Raw genomic sequence first — 21,328 nt, 5'->3', positions numbered from 1 at the left:
CTACCCACCTGGCCATCATATAAATGGCAGAAACCCCGAATTATCTTTTGTTTATACAGCTGATCTGCTTTCAGTTCCATACGCCGAATAGTCTGCATAGTCTTATAGTATTGGAGACCTTGTTCTCGAGTCAGTACAGTTGTGGTAGGAGGACTTTCTTCCAAGCGATGGAGGTCATATTTCTGCAAATAATAAAGACAAGTAGTCATGTTGTATTTTTAAATTATTTGCATATCTTCATACACTTAGCATCATAGGAGACAAGGTGGTGCAGTGGTTAGAGTGCAGTACTGCATAAAAACAGAGGAGCTCTGATCAACTATCACATCCACCATTTTGATAGTTTTGCTGTACTTTTGCCTGTGGACTTCCCCACTAAATGGAACCATGGGGAGAGAACCTGGAAGCTTCGCGGCAGAACAGCAGGGGAAATAACGAGCTCCGAGGAATCTTGCGAAAACCCCAGCCGGCGAATCGTCGTCGGAAGGCCCCTTGGACCAGAGCTGTCCTCAAGAAAGAGGCATTTTGTGACTGCAAGGAGCAAGGCAAGCTCCTTGGCAGGTCCAAAACAAAGCTCTCTAGACCAGCAGAGCGGGTGGCGGCCATCTTCAATTAAAGCTCTGAAGTCCGGGCATCTGGACCAAGTTTAGAGCAGGAGCAGTGATCGGACAGTGTGTGGAGACCAGGAAAAAGGCTGGCCAGATATTTACTTGTCAGTGACTCTCTTCACATGCCATCTCCTGCCATAATTACATATAGAAGATACTTGTTTTCATTTAGGTTTAGCAGCCACAATTATTTATAATTAATAAGAAACTCAGGCTCTGAGTTATGTATACTATACAGAAATAATCAGCGCCCTGAACTGCACTTAGAAATCAGTAATCATGTGATGGCAAACCTATGGCAGGTCTCTGCTGCGCATGCGCACATACTCTTGCAAGCGCACAGTCCCACCTTTCAGTTTGGGCATGTAAGCGTGCACAGTTTGGGCACTCGGTGGATAAAAGGTTCAACATCACTGCAATAATCAATGCAGCTCCTGTTACAGTAGTGTTATTAGTAGTAATTGAGGTAGGTGAATTTTGTAGCAGCTGAACCTATTTTCAAAAATAGTGCTAAGCAGATCAACTTGCAGATCAATTATGTAGGTGCAAAGTGACAATAGCTTGAGTAACCATCTTCAAAGTATCCTGATGCTGAAACTTAATAAAAATCTTCTAGTTGTGGTTTCAGCCTGCTCCTCCAGCAGTAGCTATGAATCAGGAGGACCCTGAGAATGCAAGCCTGTTTTTGTAGGGGCTACACCACGCTGTCAAGAATCAAGGTTGGTATCACTCCCAATCTTGAAAATGGAATACACACAATCCTGGAACTATTACATAGCCATCTTCCCAAGGGATGGTAAATTCTGGGAGGGGTAGAAAGAGCAGCAGCAGTGAAATCATAGGGGTTTCAGAAAAGACCGAGTGGCTGTTGTGTTTCCCTCCCAAAGATTTGGCCAATATTCCAACACTCAGGCTGGGGGGTCAAATTCTACACCCCTCAGAGAGGGTCCGCAACTTGGGAGTCCTCCTGGATCCACAGCTGTCATTCGACCATCATTTAACGGCTGTGACCAGGGGGGCATTCGCCCAGGTACGCCTGGTGCGCCAGTTGCGACCCTACCTGAACCGGGAGGCCCTCACAACAGTCACTCGGGCCCTTGTGATCTCGAGGCTGGAATACTGCAACGTGCTCTACATGGGGCTGCCCTTGAGGAGCATCCGGCGACTTCAGCTAGTGCAGAACGCAGCCGCGCGAGTGATTGCGGGTGCACCCCGATTCACCCGCATAACACCTATCCTCCGCGAGCTGCGCTGGCTACCTGTCGATCTCCGGATGCGCTTCAAGGTGCTATTAATCACCCATAAAGCCCTACATGGCAGTGGATCTGGATACTTGAGAGACCGCCTTCTGCCAATTACCTCCCTACGACCTATAAGATCCCATAGATTAGGCCTCCTCCGCATTCCATCGGCCAGCCAGTGTCGGCTGGCAACCACAAGGAGGAGGGCCTTCTCAGCAGTAGCCCCGACCCTTTGGAACGAGCTCCCCGTGGAGATTCGTACCCTCCCCACCGTCCAGGCCTTCCGCACTGCCTTGAAGAACTGGCTCGCCCGTCAGGCCTGGGGATAAGAATCGCTACCCCGCCCGAATGATGAATGGATGTTGCTTACTATTTTATTATATGTTGTTGTCTTAATGTTGTATTCCCCTCTCCCTGGTTTTCTGTGAGCCGCCCTGAGTCCCCTCAGGGAAAAGGGCGGCCTACAAATGCTAATAAAACCAAAAACCAAAACCAAACAGGCTTCCAATGGCTCCCACATTCCCAATTTATGGCCATTATACTCTCTTCTCATATCTGCAGTATAATTGTAAGATCAATATTTCACACCAGCTCATAAAAAGTTTTAACATAATTTATAAAGCATGCTGAATGATCACAGTGTGGCTTAGAATCAGCAAATATGTCTTTCATTTAAAGAAAATTAAATAATAAAATAAAATGAGTGGTAATTAAATTGCATGTTAAAAATTTGTTATTTTGTACTTTTTCTGTAAGTGTATTTCAATCCAAGAAATGATGTTCTCCATTTTATACTTTAAAATATATCATGTAATATCATGTAGTATCTTGTAATCTTATTTCAATATAAAGGAGTTTGATTATACGTCCAAATGATTCTTAATACATAGCACAAAATTTAAAAAATGTATTAGTTTTAGTTTAGTATTAGCTTTCTAAAATTTCTAACATAATAAATCTCCTTACCTTAATTTCAAATGTAGCCTCGTTTGCAAAATCTGCATAATTACGAGAAGTGACAACCACACGGGCAACCTTTCAATAAAAAAGAGAGGCAAAAAACAGATATACAAATGGATGTTAAATTACAATAATTTTTTAAAAAATATTCCTATATGCTTCAAGATGATTTCAACTTACATCTAACAATTTTAAACTTCTAAAGATTATAATGGATATTTTATAAGCAGTATTTCAGTCTATATTTATTATTGATTCATTCCATTTTGATGCTTGATTCCAATTAACTGTGGGGAACTAAAAATAAACAATATAAAAATAAGAAAATATGAAAGTGAAAATAATCCAAAAATTAATTATAAGATACCAACAAAAGAAAATATCTCTAATTCAGGGGTGAACTGTGGAATTTTTGGTGCTTTCTGAACTTGTGTAAGACTGATGATGATACATAGCTGCCTAATAAAACGTCTGCAAGTAAACAATCAAGCTCATAGAATACTAAGAATTTATTATAATTAACAATATATTTTGCAGGAAATATATTGAATAAACACATTTGTATTTTCTATTTTGAAAGATTTGTAAAAAAGCAATGTAATCAGAATCAAGTTAAATAATGCAGGTAAGAAAAAAGAACACTTAAGAGGAAACTACATGCCTTAAACCAGTGTTTTTCAACCTTTTTTGTGCAAAGGCACACTTTTTTCATGAAAAAAAATCACGAGGCACACCACCATTAGAAAATGTTAAAATTTTTTAACTCTGTGCCTATATTGACTATATATAAAGTAATTCTCCCACAGCACACCTTACACTATGTCACGGCACACTAGTGTGCCGCGGCACAGTGGTTGAAAAACACTAGTGTGCCTTAAACATTCTCTAGCAGGAGTGTCGAACTGGTGGCCCACGGGCTGGATGCGTAATGCACAAGCCATGCCCACCCTAGCTCCGTGAGGGCAAAAAAGGTATGTAATGTGACATCAACATGACATAGTCTATCATCTGTCCAGTTATGATTATTTTGCAACATGTATGTGCGATCGATTATTACTACTTCTGTTCATGCAGGATTTGCTACAGCAGCAAAAGGCCACAGAATGTATGATTTAGAGAACACAAAAAGAAACATAATACTATAATAGGAAAATACAGGCAATGATAAAGTTTTTAGCAATGCTTATATTACTTAGATTTTCTAACATTTCCAGAAAAAGATATTTTCATATTTCATGCATTCCAAAATCTGTTTTCTGAACTGTGCAAAAATCAACAGAATTGTCTATTGACAGAAATGCTGAAGCCCCTAACTTTGGTCTAGCATAAGGTGACCAGATGTCCCACTTTTGGCGGGACAGTCACAATTTTTAATAATTTGTCCTGCGTCCCGGGGCGTTTAAAAAAAGTTCCAACTTTGGTAGAAATGGTGCCCCGCCCCTTTTTTGGCTCCACCACGTGGCTTCCTCTTGCAAACATTTTCACTTATTTTTCCAGGTCCATCTTTGTCTAAAGACTAGTGGCTGTGCGTCAGGAGGGCGGCCTGCAAGGCTGGAGGCTGCGCGGTGGCTGCGTGCTGCCGAGCACTAGCAGGAGTCGCGGGGCGGGCTGGCCTCGTGGCCTCGCGCGGAGCTCACCTCGCTGCCCGATGGAGACTGCCCAGCTGCTTTCCCTCCACCCTCACCTTTTTCCTCCCCTTCCTCCTCCTCCTCCTCGCTGCAATCTCGATGCCTGACACGCCTTCCTTTCCTCTGTGTTCGGCCCTTTCGTGCGGAGCCGCAAGGTTATGAGCAATGTGGGGTTGCTATGCTAAGGGCGCCCGGTCCCAACTGGGAACTGCTGCTGCTGCCACCACAGGGACCCAGCGGCACCCGATCCCTGCAGCAGTGGCTGGCTCTGCTCCCGGGCGCAGACACCTGCCGCGTCCAGCGCGTCTTCATCAGCAAGTGGGTTGCCCGCCCGGCTCGCTGTCGCTGCCCATCCATGGCCGGGTCATCAAAAGCGTGCATGACCCGGAACTCCCCACGCCTAGCTGCATTGCACACATGCGTGGGCATTCAAGGAATCCGGCGGTTTTTTTAAAAAAAATATCCCGATCAACCCGATCGGTCCGACTCTTCCCGCCCAGATGCCCGCCGCCCAGGAGCCGCCTGAAGCCTTCCAGCCCACCTGGGGCGAGTCGGCCGCAGTGCAGCCGGTGGTGGGCAGGAAGGTTTCAGGTGGCTCCTGGGTGGCGGGCGTCCGGGCAGGAAGAGCCGGCGAGGGAATGGCGGTGGCATCTTCAGTGGCGGAGCAGAGGCGCAGGAGCCGGGCAGCCTCCATCGGGCAGATGGAGATTAGAAGCAGGGCGGCTGCTGGGGCTTTGGCTGCTCCTAGCCAATGTTCCCTCTAATTTTTTTTCAGTGTGAGCAGAAAAGTATAGTGTTTGAGCGGCATATTTTCATGCCTGAGCACCTGAATTTTTTTCACAGATGTCACCTAAGACAACAACGAAATCAGTATTATTTGAAACTCAAAGTTATATTTATTCAAGGTACCCGCTTAATTAAAAGTGTTATATAATATCAGTATCACTTAACAACGGTCCTGCTTAGCAACCAAAATGTTGGCTCAGAAAGTCTGGCATTTGAAGCACGCAAGTCTTAAAGCTGTTGTTACGAGATCCTTGCACCTATAACCCTTTAGAAAAAAAAATCCCAGGGGTCTTCAAACCTGACAGCTTTAAGATTTGTGGACTTCAACTCCCAGAATTCCTCCTCCAGTCATGTTGTGGCGACATCATCTGCGTGGATCTGCTCCATGTTCGGTTTTTTTCATAGGGGGCAGGGCTGCCGCTGAACATGCCAACGAGCCCATGCTGCCACTAGAATAACTGCTGCCACCGCCTCCTCCTCCTCCTCCAACATCACCAACACATTTTCTGCCCAACGCTGCAGCCGAGGTGAAGCAGCCAAAGCTCCCGCAAGCACCCCCGCCCATGGCAGCGGTGGCGGTGCCTCCCCCTCCCCTCGGAGCACTTCAGCTGGGCTCTGGGTTACCCCTGCCGCCGCCTCCACCGTGCTTTTGAGAAGCCATGAGGTCTTTTTTTCCTGCTCCTGCCCCCTCTGCCGCCTTCCTACTAGATCCCGTGGCCTCATGGCTCCTCAAAAGCACGGCAGAGGAGGAAGGGGGAGGGATAACGCGGGGGCCAGCTCAGGTGCTCCGCATGAAGGAAAAGACACCACTGCCACAGGCGGGGGTGCTGACGGGAGCTTTGGCGGCTTCACCTCAGCTGTGTCGGGCGGCAAATCCGGAAGTGCTGTTGGAGGAGGAGGAGGCAGCAGCAGATATTCCCCTTCTGCCTGTGATAGAAATCACTGCGCGCACTTAGAAACGGCTGCGCGGTGTTTTCTTGCCACGTGCGCAGCCGCGCACCTGTGCACCTTAGAAGGAACAGTGCTCCTAGCTCCTGCACCACTTGTTGGCTGCCCTTCGCTGCCCTTGCATTGAAGACGGCCGGGATGCAGGCGTTTGCAGAGGATCTGGAACCTTTAAAAAAATGAGGGATTGGGCAGGATTTTTTTTTTAAAAAAAATGCCTGATTCCTTGAATGCCCACGCGTGTGCGCAACACGGCTAGGCGGGGGGAGCTCCGGGTCGTGCACACTCGGGATGACCCGGCTATGGAGGGGCAGCGGCAGCGAGCTGGGCGGGCAACCCGCTTGCTGATGAAGATGCGCTGGACGCAGCAGGGGCCCGTGGCTGGGAACAGAGCCAGTCACTGCTGCAGGGATCGGGTGCTGCTGGGTCCCTGCGGCGGCAGCAGCAGCAGTTCCCAGTTGGGACCGGGCGCCCTTAGCGTAGCAACCCCGCATTGCTCCTAATCTTGAGGCTCCGCGCGAAAGGGCCAAACGCGGAGGAAAGGAAGGTGCGTTGGGCATCCAGATCGCAGCGAGGAGGAGGAGGAGGAAGGGGAGGAAAAAGGTGAGGGTGGAGGGAAGCAGGCAGAAGCAGACGCAGCAGCATCAGCAACAACCATGCTGCCCAGGGTGGCCGTGTTCAGCACCAGCCTGACTGCCTGGGTCATCATCCCGCTTATAAAGGACGAGGGCTTCGCGGTCAAGGCGCTCTGGGGCCGCACTCAGGAAGAGACAGAAGAACTAGCCAAGGAGATGAGCATCCCCTTCTACACCAGCCGGATAGACGAGGTCCTGCTGCACCAGGATGTGGATTTGGTCTGCATCAACCTGCCACCTCCCCTCACCAGGCAGATCGTGGTGAAAACTCTGGGTAAGTCTCCGCGGAGAGCTTGGCGGGCAGCTGGCTGGACTTCCAAGAGGTGGGGGGAGAAGGAGGCCATGGAAACGGCAGCGCCTTGAAATGGAAAAAGGCCTGCTGCGCGGGCATTCAAGGAATCCGGCATTTTTTTTAAAAAAACAAATCCCGATCAACCTGATTGCTCCGGCTCTTCCTGCCCGGACGCCCGCCGCCCAGGAGCTGCCCGAAGCCTTCCAAGAGGTGTGGGGGAGAAGGAGGCTGTGGAAGAAGCGGCAGCGCCTTGAAATGGAAAAAGGCCTGCTTCCCCCCCCACCGGTCAATGGTGTCCCACTTTACCAATTTTAAAATCTGGTCACTTTAGTCTAGCATGATAATTATAATAGAAGTAACTTTACTAAACTGAATGTCTTAAAATTAGAAGAGCTACCAAGATTTCAATTTTCTATCCAGGAATAAATGGACCAATAACATAACTAACAAATCAGAATGGAGTTTATTTTCTTGCACAACAAATTATGGCTTGTTATGAACATTCATACAATTAAAATACTGGTCTTACCTCACTAACACCTCCCTAAAGCAGTAGAATTGGGAAAAACAAAAATAGAAAGTAATATTAGCTTCCACCATACAAATGTGGGGGAAATGATTCCTTACAAATATATATTTTAGTACAATTTTATTTAGCTAAGTGACACCTATTTATTCAGCAGAATTCTTTTTTATGCAACAGTAAAACTTCCTTTAAAAAGTTTTGCATTATATTTCAGCATAATGAAAAATAGATGCTATTATTTTTAATGTACCACTCAAAATACTCTGTAGCAATTATCCCTATTTGTACACCAATCTTCATACACACAATCCAAGTTAAAAAGATCTTCCTGCTGATTTTTGTGAAGCAGACAGATTATCTGGATCTCTCTAAATCAGGGTTCAGGCCTGGGCTTGGGATGAAGATTCATTAGTTGCTCTTGTGTCATTTGATGGGACCTGAAAGGTGATGAAGGCATAAAGGAATCAGGCACTGTTTTGCACTGGACTGTCTGCAGGATTGAGAATTTTGTAGATTCCACTCCTTCTAATTTGTTCATTGCAGAAATGAGAGATTGAGGGCTCAGGCCTGTCTCTCATTTTATGTACTTTCTACTTGGCAGAAGTCACCTGCAGATTTATGATTATCAATATATACAACTCTATATAACTTTTTTATTGTTATAAACCACCTAGAGTAGTCCCACAACAGAATAGGCAGCAAATCAATCAATCAAACAATCAAAAATACAGGTATTGATACAGAAAACCTGTGCTTCAATTGAAGTTCCATCTATTTTTCTCAAGAATGGGGGAAAATGATCGTTGCTGTTTTACATCTAGTGTTAAACCATAATTTTCCTTACTTGTTTGTGTGACCTTAACTGCTATTGGTACCATGGCTCAGTGTGTTGTATGAACTTGTAAATTGTGGTTTATTCAAAAAACCAGAGGTGGATTCCTACTGGTTCGGCCGAATAGATATTAAAAATCTGGCATACCTTTCCGAACTGGTAGTAATGGCAGCCTGCCATGCCCCCAAACCAGTTCTCCCAGCAGCGCCATAGGCGCTGCCATCTTGGGTATTGCTTCTGCGCATGCGCAGAGCAATTTTTATTGCACTGGTTGGCCACGCCAGTCCGCTCCGACACTCGCCCTGCCTCACCTTTGCCATGTGGATCCACAGAACTGCCTCTTCCTGGCTCCTGCCTACACACAAGTAAGCAGCACTCATGCTAGCCTAGCTTTTTAAAGCCTTTTTTCCCTGCTGGTTTGCCTGAACAGGCAGGGAAAAAAGGCTTTAAAAAGTAAATTGGAGTCTCCAAACTAAGCATGGTTGGCTATGGAATTCTGGGTGTTGAAGTCCACAAGTCTTAATGCTGCAAACTTTGGAGACCCCTGCTTCAAATTGAAAAGCTGCTGATAAGGAGGTTTTTAATTGCAGAAGCAATGTGACATTCAGTAGTTTGTTTCTGGGTCAGCTGAACAACAAACTGGATAAAAGGAAGAATTCTTATATGGTTCTATGTTTTTGAAGTTTTGGGGTTTGTACAATATGGGCTTTGTGTTTCTAAAAGGATTTGGATGATTCCCATTGTGGTTAAATGACTTTCTTCCTGTGTCAGATCTTGAGTGTGGGGCTGCTTACTTTGATTCTATTATTCTGTTTTGTTAGCTGCCAAATCTTGCCACAGGAAAATTTCAAAATATACTGTCTAGGTTTTATATGGATCTGTTTGCCTGCTTGTGTGAATGGAGCCAAACTTTCTATAGGCTCATTATCTCATTATCTCTATCTGACAGGAATGTGGAGTGAGCCTCAGGCATTTCTTTGTTAGCAGCTTGATTTTTCCTTGCTTTTCTGGGAGCCTCTTCTTATGAGTAATATTTTATTTGGGGGGGTTGCTTCTCACAGAAGGGGAGGAAGAAAAAAAGAAAGAAAGAAAGAAAGAAAGAAAAAAAGAAAGAAAGAAAGAAAGAAAGAAAGAAAGAAAGAAAGAAAGAAAGAAAGAAAGAAAGAAAAGAGCACAGCTAGAAGGCTACTCGGAGGTTATCCCCCTGCTGCAGCAAAAAACCTTACATTGTCTGGATTATTTTGGTGCCTCTAACAGAGAGGAAAATTGCCAGAAAGGAGAAGGAATTTATTAGGACAAGGCTGCCATGCAGAAGAAGGCAGAAATAATCCTTGTTTCATGACTACAATTGAGCCCAAAATTTTGATTGCTAAGCAAGAGCGTTGTTAAGTGAGCTTCAACACATTTTATTCAATTCATGACATCTCCTGGTGAATGACGTCAAGTTGGCTATGCCCATCCACTCACATGACCAACCAACTATGCCCACCCAGTCACATGGCCGTGGAGCCACACCCACCCAGTCACATGACCAACAAGCCATGCCCACCATCACATGACCCACAAGCCACCCCCCCCCATAGAACCAGCAGTAAAAAAAATTGAAACCCAGCCCTGCAACAAGCCATAAAATCATGATTTAGTACAGTATGGTATTAAAACCTAAATACAAAAAAGACCATTGAGATTTATTATGGACAATAATTTCTTTAAGCCCCCTAAATCTTGGATTTTTAAACAGGATTTTTACTGGAATTCTGCAAATTCACTGCCAAAGAATTCAAAAAGTAAAATTGAGAATTTTTGTTCTAATTTGCTACGTACTATAAATAAAAACTTTTTTTTTAATTAGCTCATTGATATAAATTTCAGAACAAAATAAAGGAATGTGGTTTAAAAAGATTAATTTATGATAAGAGCACCCTGGATCATGAGATCTAAACCTAAGTAGCTTACAATTTGTGTTGCATGGTAAGCTACATATTGTAAATTGATCTAAAGTGATCTGAAATGAAAATATAACGCAATAACAATCTGGCAGAGATTTATCCCTATATTAAAAGCTAGGCTTGAAATAGCATGCAGGTAATATGCAGCATTTGATAGCTTATGACCGCCCAATAATAAACTTTCCTTAATACTGTTAAATCACACATTGGAAAATGTCTCCTTCAATAAAGCCTGAACAAGTGCTTACTCTTTATGGACATGTTGTAGGCTGAACACACTTTAAATATTCAGAGACACACTATCCAAGAATTCAAAAAGTAGAACTGAAAAATCCTGTTCTAGCTGTTTACTTGTTTACAAAACACACTCGTAATTAACTAAGCAATGGTTACTCAAATGTCTGGGTTTACACAAGATACTGGAATCTAAATGAAGTGTTCATAAAGTGTTCACACGATCTTGTAAATCTAAATATTTGCCTAATTCGTTGCAGGATCCAATCTGAGGCAGTCACTGGGACCAGAAATTTAATCTTCCAAGCTTTTAGACTCCTACTGGAGTCTGTCCTCAGAAAACTCCTCTCTCCAGAATGTGTGTGACAGAGAAGCTATACAACACATTCTGGAGAGACATTCCTGAGGATGGACTCCAGCACGAGTGCAAAAGCTTTGGAAGACTAAACCTCTAGTCCTGATGACCGACTCAGTTTGGATCCTGCAACATTATCCTAAGACACGTATATTTACCTTCATTCACCTAATTTGTGATTCAATTCTAGTCTGCAAAAAGCCAGATGAGGATATGGCAGCAAAGATTCAGAAGTCTAATTCTAATGAATATGGGTTGCCTGAATATTTCCATGTACACTGTGTGCATTAGACAAGTTGTATTTTGGAGGATTAATTTTATTATTGAACAACTATCGTGCTCTCAGTCAATTCAAAATGTTAACAAACCTCAAAACTGAATATTTAAGAAAATAAAAGTGAGGTTTTGTCTTTCTTAGAATATCTGTGTGCACAATTATTGGGCAACTATTAGTGTGCAGAATTATGCAACTAAATAAAAAATGAAAATTTGCCCATTTCACTTGTTTATTTGTATTTGTTAAACTGAGAATAATAAACAAACAACTCAAAATGTACAAAGAAACATTTCTGAAATTTAAAAGAAAAATCAGTGACCAATATAGCTACCCTTCTTTTCAATAACAGTCATAAGTCTTCCATTCATGGAGTCTTGTCAGTTTCTTGATCTATTGATGATCACCTTTTTGTGCAGCAGCAACCTCCCCAGACACTGTTCAGAGAGGTGTACTGTTTTCCTTCACCATAAATGTCCCATTTAAGAAGGGCCCACAAGTTCTCAATAGGGCTTAGGTCAGGTGAGGAAGGGGGCCGTGTCATTATTCTTTCATTTTTAAGGCCTTTACTTAAGTGGAGTACTTGATGTTGCGATGGAGCATTTGTCCTGCATAAAAATTATGGTCTTCTTGAAAGACGCTGACTTTTTTCTGTACCTGTTACAGAAAGTGTCTTCTAAAAACTGGCAGTAGGTTTGGGAGATGATTTTGAGTCCATCTTCAACTTGAAAAGGTCCAACTAGCTCATTTGTAATACCAACCCATATCAGTATGCCACCTCCACCTTGCCGTCACCTGAGTCGAAGTGGGGTTCTGTGCCCGTTACCACAGGTGCCACAGGTCCATCCATCTTGTCCATCAAGAGTCACTTCATCTCGACAAGAAGTTATCCAGCTAGACAGACGTGGGGGTTGTGGGCTCTTAAGAGTCTCACATGAACCGTGTCTGACAAACCATCTCCTTTGGATCAGAACCCCCACTGGAGGTGGGGGCAAAGAAGGGGAGCGTCTCATCAGACCCAGAGGGAAGAAACAGGTCCCTCGTAAGTCAGAGATTTGCCTATGAATCGGAGTTGGGGCAGTAGCCTTCAACATGGCTGACAAGATGCTGGCTTTTTGTCAAAGCAAATGGAACAGGAGGGGAGTGGAAGAGATGAAAGACTGGGTAAGAAAATTTATCTAACCTGCAGTCATAAATCAAATCTGGAAAAGGCAAAAAAAAATTGAGAACATAAATAATATTGATAGTCAGATTGGGACTTTTTCAAAAAGAAAAAAGGAAAAATGGAGGGTTGAAACGCCAGCCCACTCAAAGTTTTTATTTGAAACAATTTCAGACAGAAAGGAGAAAGCAGAGAAATGACAAACCGACTCAAATATAAACTCTAAACTTGGTTTTGGTTTTGGATTTGGATTTATTCTGTTTGAAGTCTTTCCAACTAAAATATCTTAACTCCAAAAAAAAGCATTTCTTCTTACTGATAACTAATAACCTAACTTTGACTGTGCGGGAAGTTTTAATTAACCAACTGCCATAAATCAGAATTTGGAAAAGTAGGAGGCAAACAAAAATACCCGAATGTGGCGGATCGCAAAGCTGCTTCAAGTGATATATTGTGAGTAGCTACAAGCAACCGGACCTGGTAAGGGAAAGAATAATAACAGAATAATAATGGAATCAAAAACTGGGAAATATGAAGGTTTTTTTGCTGTTTTGTTGCTTTTTTCTTCTTCTCTTTTTTCGCTCGGCAAAAGATTAAGATGGCCCCAGCTTCTCTTCCGGTTTGAATTTAAAGTGGACCAGAATCTCAAAATAAGATTTGTATAACAACTGCAATTTTGGAACTGGACATTAAGGAAGAACAAAAGATTAAGATGGCCCCCATTGTTTCTCCCCACAGAAACTGGAGCAGATAAATTTAAAGTGGAAAAAAACGCTGAAATAAGAATTGCATAACTGTATAATTAACTGTAACTTTGGAACTGGACATCATGGAAAACTGGCAATTTGAAGAACTATGTGAAATTATAAAAAATATGTATAAATCATTAATATCAAGCCTAATTAGAATTCTGAATTCAAAGAAGCAGATAGCTAAAGAAGAATTCAAAGAAGAATGGAGGCGAGACATTGAAGGGGTAGAAATGGAGGGAAATAAAAAGCAGACAAAAAACTCCCTTGGTCCTGGCAGTGGTGTAGGGAAAATTGTGAAAAGGGGAGGTATCGCAACAAAAGGGGGGGGGGAGCAGACAAAAGTGGTTTTGGAGGTTGTTAGTGGCATAAGGAAAATTGAAGTAGGAGATTATGCCCCAACAAAGAGAAATATAAAATATTCTTTTGATGGTGACCTGGGGAAAATTGAAAAGAGTGGATGTGTCAAAATGAAGAAAAGGGAGAAGACAGGAACAGAGAAGTGGGACAAAAGACTTACTAGGAAAAAAACCAGATAACCAGAAACTATCATATGGGAAAATATAAAGTTAGTATAAGGGCTTTATCCCTAAATATGATAATAAAATGGAGTTGCTAACTGGTTGAATATGATAATGGAAAGATAGCTAAATAAAAGTTAATATATGTGGAATATGGATAAATATGAAACTGATATGGGGAGCTTGTAAAGCAGAGGTTTGTGAGCCACCTTTTTAACATGATAATTGAGTTTCAAATTGATTGAATATGACAATAGACGGACAACTAAGCATAGGTCAAAATATATGAAACATGGACATATGTAGAACTTTTAAGATGATGAACAAACTGAGATGTTTACCGCTTGTTACTTTATAATACATTAAGGGAATTGTAACGAACATTGAACAGCGAAGATTGCCATCTAGAAGACAATTAATGGTAATCTAATCCAAGGTATGGAAAAATGGAGAGGGAACGTGAAATATACCTACAATGGAAAACTATTGTGATAAAAAGATAGAACCACAAATTGGGGGCATGTAAAGATGTATAATTATATAAAGATGATGATGAGAATAGTTGGGAATTGTAACCAGGTCTACATCTCGACCAAAATTAGGTTGGGAGGGGGGTTAAAAGCACAATGACTATATATGTATACTTTTCTGTTATATTGGGTTTTTTTACTAAAAAGGAGGAGAAAAACTAAATATGTATATTGAAAAGGAATTATAAATATCATCAACATTGCTCAGAGGCTGAAATACACCAAGTAAATGAGACAAAGAGTGGGAAGTAGAGGAGAACGGTAAGGGAAGAAGAGACGGACAGGAGACAGGGTAAGGTGGGAGGGGAAGAGGAGGAGGAAATGAGGAATGGTAAGGGAAGGGAGAAGGAGAGAGGAAGGGGAAGTTGAGAAGGGAAGGATGACAGAGAGAAGAAAGGAGAGGGAGGGGGAGGAGAGAGGGAGAAGAAAGTGATGGATAAAGTACAAATATGGTATATGGAGAGCAGAAGAGCCAATAATTGGTTTTTGGGAGTTGTTGGTAAAATGAATTGATGTAAACATTTAATAATATAATATGATGTTGGTTATGTAATAGTATACACGTGATTATATGTTATGAAAATGAAAAAATAAAAAAACTCTAATTAAAAAAGTCACTTCATCTCATCAGTCCATAAAATCTTTGAAAAATCTGTCATCAGATATTTCTTGGCCCAGTCTTGCCATTTCAACTTATGTGTCTTCTTCAGTGGTGGTCGGGTTTCAGCCTTCCTTATTTTGGCCATGTCTGTGAGCACTGGACACCTTGTATTTCTGGGCTCTCCAGGTAAGTTGCAGTTCTGGAATATGACAGCGCTGGAAGATAACAGGTTCCTAGTAGCTTCACATTTGATTCTTCTCAAATCTTTGGCAGTTAATGTGCGTCTTTTTTTCTCAACACATTTCATGCAACTCTGCTGACTATTTGCAACAAAATGTTTGATGGTTCTGTGATCACGACCCAATATCTTAGCAATTTCAAGAGTGCTGCATCCCTCTGATTTTTTACAATATTTGACTTTTCAGAGTAAGTTAAATCTCTTTTTTGGCCCATTTTGCCAAAGAAGCTGCCAAATAATTATGCACACCTTGACATAGGGTGTTGATCCCCTTAAGCCATACCCTCCCTCATTATACAAATATACCTTATATACTTATAAGGTATCCACTTATCCACTAAGCATTCAAGTTTATACAGCTTGGAGGTGGGAAAATATGCATAAAATATAGTCAAAATATTTACTTGGCTAATAATTGTGCTGTGTACGTCTGGTGTCCTACCATGCAAATGGAGCGGGAATGAACCTAGTAAGGTTAGAAACTCTTGTTCCTGATTTGCATTCACATACTGTATTAAGGGGATTGCTTAGTCTATTAAATAAGTCAGTCAGAATAATGATTCTCTACCTGGGGCCATATGGCCCCCTTGCGATGTTTCAAGTAGGTCACAAGTGAAAAATATGTAAGAGGGGGACCCATCATAGAAAAGGGGATCACAGAAAAGCAAAGTGTATTATGCTGCAAACACTGTCTTTATTGTAAATAGAAACATATATTCTATTTACAATCTAAGTGTATAAATATGAGGGGCAAATGACATGGGTTTTGTAATTTTTTAACTAGCATAGTTACTATGTATTTTGATTTGATTTTGATTTGATTTATTTTCTCTTTTAAAATGATGTTCAGGTTTATTAGCTTTTAACATTCTTAAACTGCTAAACAACCTGGAGACTAGCTCGGGATAAGAAAAAGTTTTTAATACAAATTGGGGTCTGGTTTATCTCTTTTGTGAACTCCAAACAACCTTTTTTCTTACAATGATGCCCCTTCTAACATCAGACCTCATTTTAACCAATCATTTTAATGTGTGATATTATGGAATGCAAATTTTGTAACATGTAAGTGATTTCCTATGCAAAGAGGAGGTTACTTTTATTCTGTCCAATCTTGCATTTTCTTTTTTGCGTTAACTATAAAAATGAGTGAAACATGGGACTCTGGGTTCTCTCTTCCTTTTTCATAGAGAGATCCCACTTTATCAGGGTACCCTAAAAAACTGCTTTTAAATGATCTTCCAACTCAGTTGCTTATTGGGAAGGTAAACTGAGACAGAACCTAAGGTCAGATCTGGCTTTCAGTGGCAAGCTTTTTCATCAGTAATGGGACCTGGAAAGGGGGGAGGCACAGAAGAAAAGTTACAAGTGGGCACTGGTGAAAACAGGCTGAGAAACATGCAATGTTTCTTAATTTTGACAATTTTAGATGTGTGGATTACAAGTCCCAAAATTGCGCAGCTAGGGGAAACCTGCTGACTGAAGAATTCTGGGAGTTGAAGTCCACTCATCTTAAAGTTGCCAAGGTTAAGAAACACTTGGAACATGAAGTACAAGAAGGAATAATCTATGGGATTTTTAAAAAAATATCTTGTAACGTCCACATCGAAACTGCCCACACCAAACCAATCGCGGTCCCAGCCGGGCCTTGCTTTTCTTCTCTTTTCTTATGAAAGCCAATAGGCAAAGTGTCCCAGCCCGCTTGGGTGGCGACAGGATGCAACCAAATCTAGAGCTGGTGCCGACAGTGGCAGGAGAACGGAGACGCTTTGCGCGCGCTTATGCATGGCACCCACCCAGGACCGTGTGAATCCAGGGAGCTCCAGCCACAGGCAATCTGGTCCCTGCGAGCGGTGGCCATTGCCGACGCTTCCTCCCCCCGAGATACTTACCGGCCTTGAGACGGCCGTACCTTGCAGCAGGCGGGAGAGGGCGGCCAGCATCTTGCGCATGGAGTGTACCGGGTCCCCGCCGGCCGCAGGCGTCTGGAGCAAGGCCGGAGACGGAGTCTCCTTCAGGATACGGCGTATTGCCCTTCTTCGCAGCTGCCGGGCAGACGAGCCCTTTGCCCAGAGTGACAGCCGAATGGCTCTCGCCTGCCCCCCTGCGGATCCCGAGAGCCGACCGTCGCCCTCCCTGGCGTAGTTGCCGTGCTTGCCTTCGACACCAGGGGGCAACAGTGCGAATGTGGAACGCTTCCCTTTTCTCCGTGTTTAAATGTGGAAAGGAAAGCGCCGCTTCTGCCGATGTTTCCGAATCGGATCGCACGATTCCTGCCTTGTGCTTCTGGTATTTCTCGTATTTCCACGCAGCTAACGAGTAACCAGAAGCCGTATTGTTCCTGGCTTCGGGGAGACGAGGATAAACGTCCTTTTTGCACCGTTGTAGGATGTAGATACACTAACCATGTGGTTATTTAGATGTTATTTAGTTTGGTTGCTTTTTAAAGAAAGGAAGGTAGGAAAAGTTAAATAGTAAAAGAACTATGCGTTTCTTTCTCCATATGGGTTTGGAGTTTTCACATAAAAAATGCCACTTGGAATATCTTGTCTAGATAGCGAAGCCACCACTTAAGATCCAATGTTTGTTTTGCTATTTAAATAATTTCTATGATATTTCTAATAAAAATACTACCAGGATAAATTGCAGTACTGTTAGGTTTGCACAGCTCAGAATCTGAATTAATCCAATGAAACTCTGAATATGAGGCTACTGATATTCAGCTTTATTAGTGATCAAGAGTAAAGCAGAGCAGGCAGAGAGAGAGAGAGAGAGAAAGAAAGGCCTGCACTAACTAAAACATTTTTTCTTTTTATAGTTTTTTATAGTCCATGCAATAGGGCTCACAAGGAAAGAAAAGGAATTCACATTTTTCCAGAGCTTGCTAGGGTTGTTATCTCACATTAGGTTGTTACAGCAGACAGAATTCACATTTTAAAGTTATAAGGTTACTTAGCAAGGCAATTAGCCTGGAGGATCTTTGTGGGTGGTGCATTAGATTACAACAGAGCTTCAGCTCAGTAGGAATAACAAAAGCTGAGTTAGGTTACACTCTGTGTATGCTCTTAATTCTTTCAGAACAATAGCATGCAAGAAAAGCAATAGAATAAGCTATGCAGCAATTTGTGTCAAAGCTGACTCACTTTCATCATTGTCTGCATCAACTTCCAGCTTGCATTTTGCCAAACAGAAGAAGGAGGGAGCTTGGTAAATTCCTAGGGAGGAGCGTGGGCTAAGGAATGCATAAGAATCTTCTGCCACCAGAGAGGAGATATTCACCAATGACAAGTTCTCAGAGTTACCAGCTGGTGCAGACTGTTGTCCCAAAACAAAAGTTCTGACTGTCAACTTGTAAAATGCAAAAGTTCATAGCCTGCTGCAGTACCTCATTGGTGGATGTGATTTATGACAGTAGTGTTCCAATATCTCAGGGGTTGCCACAAAGAAGAAGAGTCAAACTATTATCCAAGGCACCTGAGGGCAGAACAAGAAGCAATGGGTGGAAACTAATAAGGAGAGAAGCAACTTAGAACTGAGGAGAAATTTCCTGACAGTTAGAACAATTAATCAGTGGAACAGAAGTTGCCTCCAGAAGTTGTGAATGCCTCAATACTGGAAATCTTTAAGAAGATGCTGGATAGCCATTTGTCTGAAACGGTATAGGGTTTTCTGCCTAGGCATGGGGTTGGACTAGAAGACCTCCAAGGTCCCTTCCAACTCTGTTATCGTATCGTATCTTATTGTATTGTATTGTATTGTAAAGGTTAAAATATATGGAATATGGATAAATATGAAACTGATATATGGAGATTGTAAAGCAGAGGTTTGTGATTCACTTTTATACATTATAATTAAACTGAATTGCTAATTGATTGAATATGACAATAGAAGGACAATTAAGCATAGGTTAAAATATATGAAACATGGACATATATAGAACTTTTAAGATGATGAACAAAGTGAGTTGTGTACCGCTTGTTATTCTATATAGTAGATTAAGGGAATTGTAATGAACATTGAACAGTAAGGATTGCCATTTATAGAAAATTAAGGGTAATTAATCCAAGATATGGAAAAATGGAGAGGGAATATGAAATATACTTACAATGGGAAACTATTGAGATTTAAAGACAGAATCACTAATTGGGGGCATGTAAGGATGTATAATTATATAAATATAATGATGAGAATAGCTGGGAATTGTAACCATGTCTACATCTCAGACAAAATTAGGCTGGGGGAGCGGGGGTTAAAAGCACAATGACTATATACGTATACTTTTTTGTTCGATTTTTTTTAAAAAGGAAGAAGATATATATTAAAATTAAATATGTATATTGAAAAGGAATTATAAATACCATCAACATAAAATGGCACTTGCTCAGGAGCTCAAATACACCAAGTAAATGAGATGAAGAGTGTGAAGTAGAGGAGAGGGGTAAGGGAAGAAGAAAGGGATAGGAGAGAGGGCGGGGGGGAGAGGAGGAGAGAAAGGAGTGGAAAGGGGAGAGAGGAGAAGGAGAGTGGAAGGAGAAGTAGAGAAGAGAAGGATGACAGAGGGAAGAAAGGAGGTAGGGAGGGAGTGGAGAGAGGGAGAAGATTATGGTGTATGGAGATCAGAAGAGCCAATAATTGTTTTTGGGAGTTGATGGTAAACATTTAATAATACAGTACGATGTTGGTTATGTAATAGTATGCATGTGATTATATGTCATGAAAATGAAAAAAACTTTATATACAAAATAACTCCTGATCATATCTTTCAGATGACCACACAATAAACCAGACTGAGAACTGCACCAATTAAAACTGTAACCAAAACCGTCAAGATTTGGGAAAGAGAACAACTCTAAAAGTCATTAGCATTGCATTTCTCTGAATGTACCATATACCTTTACATCAACTTTATGTAAGTTGATTTCTGATGCATTTAACTCATGGAAAGACATTTTGTTACTACTTCCAGCAATATTAATCTGCATTTCTTACTTTTATTTAAAATGAACAGATTTCAAATTATATAAACCCCATTGAGATCGCCTATAGGCAGACAAACACAAACCCCACCGATTCTCTCTCTCCCTCCCTCCCTCTTTCCCTCCCTCTCTCTCTCTCACACACACATACACACACAGAAATCTGCTTTGAAAGGTAAATATTTATAAAGGAAACGTTACGGATGCTTCTAATTCCCAAGGGAGCCCCAATGGTGGTGCCTTGATCAGTGCCTGCTCGTCCTCCTCTCTACCTTGGGTCCCACATCCAGCCTGTGACAGGGGTATGTGCTGCTTCCGGGCCAGCCTGGCTGGCAGGAGGGTGATCAGGCAGCCCTCGGAGAGCACCACACTGGAGCGCTGTGTGCCTGACCAGGCACTTTCTCTCAGGCCTCCCACCTGGAGCCTCACAGAAGCTGAGAGGTGGGCCTGAAAGATGGCTGAGTTTTGCCATGTTCCCCCCACATTGTCATCCTTACCTTCACACCTTATCAGATGAACGGACAGCCAGGAAGCCAGGCACTCCCGCACTCCACCCTGACCGAGCGGGCAGGTGAAGAAGGGTCAGATGGCAGAGGGTGATGTGACAGGTGAGGCCCAGCAGCTGTGGAGAGTCTGGGGAGGGGGCAAGATGCAGGCTGGGGAGGGGCAAGCTCAACAGAAGCTCAGCCCTGGCTCACTTTCCTCTCTGCCACTAGCTGGAGGAGAAGGGCAGACGGGGATCAGGGGTTGTGGCCAGCCGGGAAAGCTGAACTGCTACCCAGCCCAGAGCAAGGCCCAAGAGGGAGCTGCACCTCACTGTGTCCAACCCCCCTCCGAGGCAGCCCTTCAACCTAGCGCAGCGGGCCTGGAGCTGGTCTTCCTCCACCTTTGGCCTTACTTCAAGTCTGGTGAGGAGTGGCTGGGAGGGAAGGGAAGGGGCCAGTGGTGGGATCAGCCAATTCACCAAACTGCAGAAAATTTAGCTATTGGTTCATGTGAAGTGGCTGAATCCCACCACTGGTTTTACCTAATCTAAGTTACATGGACATAGATAATAATGTTAACCCTCTTACTGCTTTTGGATAGCTTGTATCTATCATCTGCCTGCCTGCCTGCCTGCCTGCCTGCCTGCCTGCCTGCCTGCCTGCCTGCCTGCCTGCCTGCATCTATCTATCTATCTATCTATCTATCTATCTGAAAAATGAAGCTACTATATAGTTATAATAAATCAGCATAAGCATGTTTAACCTAAAGGCATAAAGACTCATAAATACAATAGTAGCAAAAAG

At 42.7% G+C, this 21,328-nt stretch overlaps 2 protein-coding genes across 4 annotated transcripts in view; one reads left to right on the top strand and one right to left on the bottom strand.

The window, feature by feature from the left end:
• PDHA1 (pyruvate dehydrogenase E1 subunit alpha 1) overlaps positions 1-17,133 on the bottom strand; it is a 37,823-nt gene extending 20,690 nt beyond the window's left edge. Inside the window, exons 1-4 of one of the 3 annotated variants that reach the window (XM_087726376.1) lie at positions 16,956-17,133; positions 7,625-7,639; positions 2,816-2,884; positions 9-182 (exon numbers count right to left, since the gene is read on the bottom strand). In XM_087726376.1, the coding sequence (XP_087582502.1) occupies positions 9-182; positions 2,816-2,884; positions 7,625-7,639; positions 16,956-17,015 (318 nt within the window). In that variant the 5' untranslated portion in view covers positions 17,016-17,133. The remainder of the gene's footprint in view (positions 1-8; positions 183-2,815; positions 2,885-7,624; positions 7,640-16,955) is intronic. The other 2 variants (XM_087726378.1, XM_087726377.1) reach the window with 2 other exon arrangements.
• MAP3K15 (mitogen-activated protein kinase kinase kinase 15) overlaps positions 1-19,848 on the top strand; it is a 125,304-nt gene extending 105,456 nt beyond the window's left edge. The window contains exon 30 of the mRNA XM_087726408.1: positions 19,830-19,848. Within this exon, the coding sequence (XP_087582534.1) occupies positions 19,830-19,833 (4 nt within the window). The 3' untranslated portion in view covers positions 19,834-19,848. The remainder of the gene's footprint in view (positions 1-19,829) is intronic.
• Positions 19,849-21,328: the final 1,480 nt, after the last annotated feature.

The sequence above is a fragment of the Thamnophis sirtalis genome, unplaced genomic scaffold (assembly GCF_051295495.1).
Source record: "Thamnophis sirtalis isolate CommonGarterSnake01/CBP01778 unplaced genomic scaffold, rThaSir2_p1.2 scaffold_12, whole genome shotgun sequence".
NCBI lineage: Eukaryota > Metazoa > Chordata > Lepidosauria > Squamata > Natricidae > Thamnophis > Thamnophis sirtalis.
This window is presented reverse-complemented; position numbering and strand designations above follow the sequence as displayed.